We start from the raw sequence: 5277 nt of genomic DNA, 5'->3' as shown, positions 1-5277 counted from the left end.
CACCACACTTCACACAAGCTGGGTGAAGTAAGTATTTCATCATCTCGCAGGGATTTATTAGGCGCCTGGAAATGTTCATGTCGCCATTCTGTCCTGTAGGGACCACATCACAGTCCTAGCAGGGAGGTCTAACATCTCTGAGATCCACTTAAAAGGCAAACCACAATCACTGCCTGAGTTTCAATTGTTATCAAGAACTGGTCCTCCCTCACTCATCTGGGGACTATAATGAACAACATAAACTGATGGGGAAGAAAAAAGAAAAAGAAAAAAAAAAAAAAGAAAAAACAGATCCAGAGGCATAGAAGCATCAAACAGGCTGTCCTATAAGGGAAGCGGGGGAGGAAGAGATTAGGGGGTAAGAGATCAACCTAAGGACTTGCATATATGCAGACACTAGGGGGTGAGGGCATGTGCTCAGGTGTGGGAACGGCCTGGGAGAGGTCAATGTCAGAGGGAAAGGAGACTCATATAAAACTTGAAACAATAAAAAATTTAAATTAAAAATAAAAGAACTGGCCTTCCCTCCAGTGTCTTCTCTTTTATGCAGCAGTATTTTTACTGCTGGAAGTGTATTCTATGAGATTAGAGGACCCAGAGGAAGTGAAAACTTTCCAAAACAAACACTCCAATTTTGTAGTTTCAGAAATAATTCCGCCCACAAACTGCACGTTAGTAGTTCGGGAGGCAGAATACGGCCCCTGCAAAAGTGCGCGCACCCAGATCTCCAGATCCTGTGGACATGGTAGGCTACACAGAAAGGGGACTGAAGGTTGCTAGTGAGAGGACTTTCAAATAAGGGAATTTTCACAACTACCCGGGGGGGTCCTTAAAAGGGAGTGGGGAGGGGAACAGAGGAGTGCACATGGGGAGCTGGCTGCCAAGGACCAGGCCCAAGGTTATACCTTTGAAGGTGGAGGAAGGGGTCACCAGCCAAGGAAAGCAGGCAACCTCTAGGCAAGGTGAGGAGATGGGTTCTCCCAGGAGCCTTCCCAGGAGCACAGCCCTACCCACACCTGGTTAGCCCAGAGAGAAGCCTGCCAGCCTCCCACCCTCCAGAACTGTAAGATATACAGCTGTGTTGTTTAAGCCAGTAAATTTGTGGTGGTTTGTTATAGCGGCAATAGGAAGCTGATACAGTTGGTTTCCCTTTGGCTAAGACTCTCAGTGGAGACTCACTCACCATGCACACTGCTGAGAAGGCGGATGGGGAAGGGTTCCTGAGTTAGGCTAGCCAGGTTCTCTCTGTCTCTCTCATCATGAATCTTCTAGACTGGATTCTAGGGGAACTAGAATCTAGTTGGGGGTTGGAATCTGAACCCTAACTTTTTATTTAAGATATATTTTTATTTATTTCAGAGAGGAAGGGAGAGAGAGAGAGGGAGATAGAAACATCAATGATGACAGAGAATTACTGATTGGCTGCCTCCTGCAGGCCCCCTACTGGAGTGGCTTTGTGTGGTAGGTGACCTATAGGGTCCAGTAGTATTGAGCCCACAACCCAGGCATGTGTCCTGACCAGGAATCAAACCGTGACCTCCAGGTTCATAGGTTGACACTCAACCACTGAGCCACGCTGACTGGACTGAACCCTGACTTCTTACTTTGAAAATGAGATTAGATCACATCATCCAAGAGAAAACAGCTCCCTCTCTGAAGGGTCCAGCGGAGATACAGTTCCACACACATGCACAGACCTTACTGCGGTCATCACTTCTGGCCTTAATAGCCTCACATTTGCATCTCTGTGTTCCTTCTAAAGAGTAAGGATGTGGGATGTTCTGCTCTATTTCACTGTGGTTGAAAGGCCTGTGTTTTTTATATGAGAAAACACCTTCTGAGCTTGATCTGTAACACTTCAGACATGGGGTTCAACCACAACCAGAGTGCAGCTCAGCGGGCTGAGATAGGTGACTGGTAATCACAGGCTGTGGGGGGACACCTGCAAACAGAAGCAGCACTGGTCCCTAGCTGCCCCCAAGCGAAATCTGCATCTCCAAGGTTTCCTTTTTCCCTGCCACTATACTTATTGAAGAATGAATGAGTGAATGAGTGATGAATTAATGAATGGGCAAATGAACAAATTAGTGAATGAATGAGAAAATAAATGAGAGCAGCAACGTGTGAGTGAATGAATGAATGAATGAATGAATGAATGAATAAATAAATAAATAAATAGCCTTGCTGTTATACAACTCTCAGAACAACCCAGCTGGGAAGAGGGAAAAACAGCAGCTGCCTCTGGCCCAAGAGGTACCCGGCTTGCTCTCCTCCTGCTATGCTCCTCTCGCCGTCTCACGTCCCATCAGCGTCACGTGACCACGTCTGGATATTGACTTATGTGTCCTGAGATTTTCATGGGGGTCTTCTGAAATTGTCCATCTAAAATGCACTGACCAGGAGAGAAACCAAGATGGCAGAGTAGGTAAACAACTGGTCTGCCGCTCGCACAACAATTTAAAAATTAAAACTGAGAGGCGGAGGGGCGGCTAGACGGGCCGCGGGGTCCCACTTCCGGCCGTGTCCCCGGGAGACGGCTTTGTGCGCTCGGGGCTGGGCGCAGCCCTGGTGTCCGGCGGCCGGCCGGGCCCGCGGCGGGATGTTCCGCGGCCTGAGCAGCTGGCTGGGCCTGCGGCAGCCGGTGGCGGACGGCCGCCCGGTCGAAGGGGACGAGCCGCGGGCGGGAGGAGCGCCCCCGGAGCCGCCCTCCGAGGCTGCGGCGGAGCCGGCGGAGCCGGCGGAGAGCGAGCTGCTCCACCAGGCCAAGGACCTCGGCGGCTATTTATTTAACTTTGCAACTGCTGCTACAAAAAAGATAACTGAATCAGTTGCTGAGACAGCACAATCGATAAAGAAATCAGTAGAAGAAGGAAAAATAGATGACATCATCGATAAGACCATTATAGGAGATTTTCAGAAGGAACAGAAAAAATATGTTGAGGAGCAACATACCAAGAAATCAGAAGCAGCAGTGCCCCCATGGGTTGACAGCAATGATGAAGAAACAATTCAACAACAGATTTTGGCCTTATCAGCTGACAAGAGGAACTTCCTCCGTGACCCTCCCATCGGCGTGCAGTTTCATTTCGCCTTTGATCAGATGTACCCCGTGGCACTGGTCATGCTCCAGGAGGATGAACTGCTGAGCAGGATGCGATTCGCCCTCGTTCCTAAACTCGTGAAGGAAGAAGTGTTTTGGAGGAACTACTTTTACCGCGTGTCCCTGATTAAGCAGTCAGCCCAGCTCACCGCCTGGCCGCCCAGCAGCAGGCTGCCGGAAAAGAGAAGAGCCTTGGCAGAGACCATGTGTTGCCACTGACAGAGGCAGTACGGCGTAATCAAATCTCAGCTTAAAACTCAAGAGGATGAAGAGGAGATTTCTACCAGCCCCGGCGTTTCTGAGTTTGTCAGTGATGCCTTTGATGCCTGTAACATAGACCAGGAGGATCTGAGGAAGGAAATGGAGCAGCTTGTGCTTGACAAAAAGCAGGAGGAGACACCCGTATTAGAAGAGGATTCTACAGATTGGGAAAAAGAACTACAGCAGGAACTTCAAGAATATAAAGTGGTGGCAGAATCAGAGAAACGAGATGAAAACTGGGATAAAGAAATAGAGAAATTGCTGCAGGAAGATAATTAACTGTTTACTTAAGTAAGAATCCTTAACATTCTGTAACTGACATTAAATTCTAGCTGGTAACCCTCGCTGAATCAAAAAGCACAAAAGAGTATAACTATGAAGCTCAAAATTATTCTTTTTTCACATTGAAACTTGCCTCTTCTTTAAGAGATATATAGAACAATTATTATTCTAAGCATTAAAAAGAGATGTTTTATGTATATAATATTTCTTTAATATAAATTTAGAGATGATGTTCTTAGGGTCAATATTGATATCTTAGCTACAGAAACACAAGTAAAATTTTAGAATTCTGTTTCCGTGAGATCAAAATCTTCAATTGTGATTTTCTAGACATTTGTACTTCTTGTTGCACTTTTGTTGATAACTCTTATGTTAAAGTATTTAATGGATTGATAACTCAAAATTATCAAATAGTACCAAAGAACTTAAGAGGAAGCACTTTTGGAACTGTTTTCTTGTTAAGTATTTTCTACAATTCCATCTGGAGGCTAAAAGATAAAATAATCATGTTGATTTTAAAGGCATAAACATCAAGAAATTTGCCCTGGATAGTGTGGTTCAGCTGGTTGCCCATCGTCCAGTTAAACCGAAAGGTTGTCACTTGGATTCCTGGTCAGGGCACATGCCTGGATTTCTCAGGCTCCATCCCCAATAGGGGGCGTGCAAGAAGCAGCTGATCAATGTTTCTCTTTCACATTTGTGTTTCTCTCTCTCTCTCTCTCTCTCTCTCTCTCTCTCTCTCTCTCTCTCTCTCCCCCCCCCTCCCCTACCTCCTCTCTCTCTTCCTCTTCCGTTTCCTTCCTCTGTCTCTAAAAGTCAATAAAAAAAATTTTTTTTAAATCACACAATTTGACAAGAAGCACTGTGCAAAATATTTTTTTCTCTGGGGCCTTTTCCTTCTCATTTCTTTGTAACTATACCACATGTAATAACACGGTTTTCCTAAATTTTACATCATGGCTTTTATAAAAAGCAGGGCCTCTCATCCTTTTTGTATTAATGACCATCAAAAGCCTGATCTCCTGCCAAAACCGGTTTGGCTCAGTGGATAGAGCATCAGCCTGTGGACTGAAAGGTCCCAGGTTCGATTCCAGTTAAGGGCATGTACCTTGGTTGTGGGCACATCCCCCATGGGGGGTGTGCAGGAGGCAGCTAATCGATGTTTTTTTCTCTCTCTCCCTTCCTTTCTGTAAAAAAAATCAATAAAATATATATTTTAAAAAGTAAATGAAAAAAATCTAAAAAAATAAAATAAAATTTAAAAATAAATAAATAAAAATTAAAACTAATATAAAGGGCATCTATCATCCAAAACCACAGGAAGGTTGGCTGAAAGAGAAAGGAGCACAAGTGCTGAAAAGCTGAGGAGCCTAGACCCGCCCAAGCACCACACAGCTGCTTTTACATATGAATGGCCTGTATCCTGGCAGCTTAACCATAAATAAAGTGCAGCTCCAGCAACAAAACCACCAAGTCCCAAGCAAACAGGAGAAAACTACTTCTCGCTGTAGCTCCTGCAGGATGGCTGAAGACAGTAGTTGAACTGAATCCCATTGGAGACCCAAAAGCCAATGTTCCTAATGGTCAATTTCAACCATTCACACCCATAAGTGACACATTCGGGAGACGGACTC

The 5277-nt window shown here is 45.3% G+C and overlaps 1 protein-coding gene across 1 annotated transcript; it reads left to right on the top strand.

The window, feature by feature from the left end:
- The first annotated feature begins 2486 nt into the window (after positions 1 to 2486).
- On the top strand, positions 2487 to 3802 carry LOC311623418 (synapse-associated protein 1-like). Its single transcript, XM_084885396.1, is given in 3 exon segments — positions 2487 to 3248; positions 3251 to 3332; positions 3334 to 3802. Coding segments are annotated over 3 exon segments (1038 nt in total). The 5' UTR covers positions 2487 to 2599; the 3' UTR covers positions 3641 to 3802.
- Positions 3803 to 5277: the final 1475 nt, after the last annotated feature.

Source organism: Pipistrellus hanaki (genome assembly GCF_964339955.1).
Source record: "Pipistrellus hanaki genome assembly, chromosome: 5".
Classification (NCBI taxonomy): domain Eukaryota; kingdom Metazoa; phylum Chordata; class Mammalia; order Chiroptera; family Vespertilionidae; genus Pipistrellus; species Pipistrellus hanaki.
This window is presented reverse-complemented; position numbering and strand designations above follow the sequence as displayed.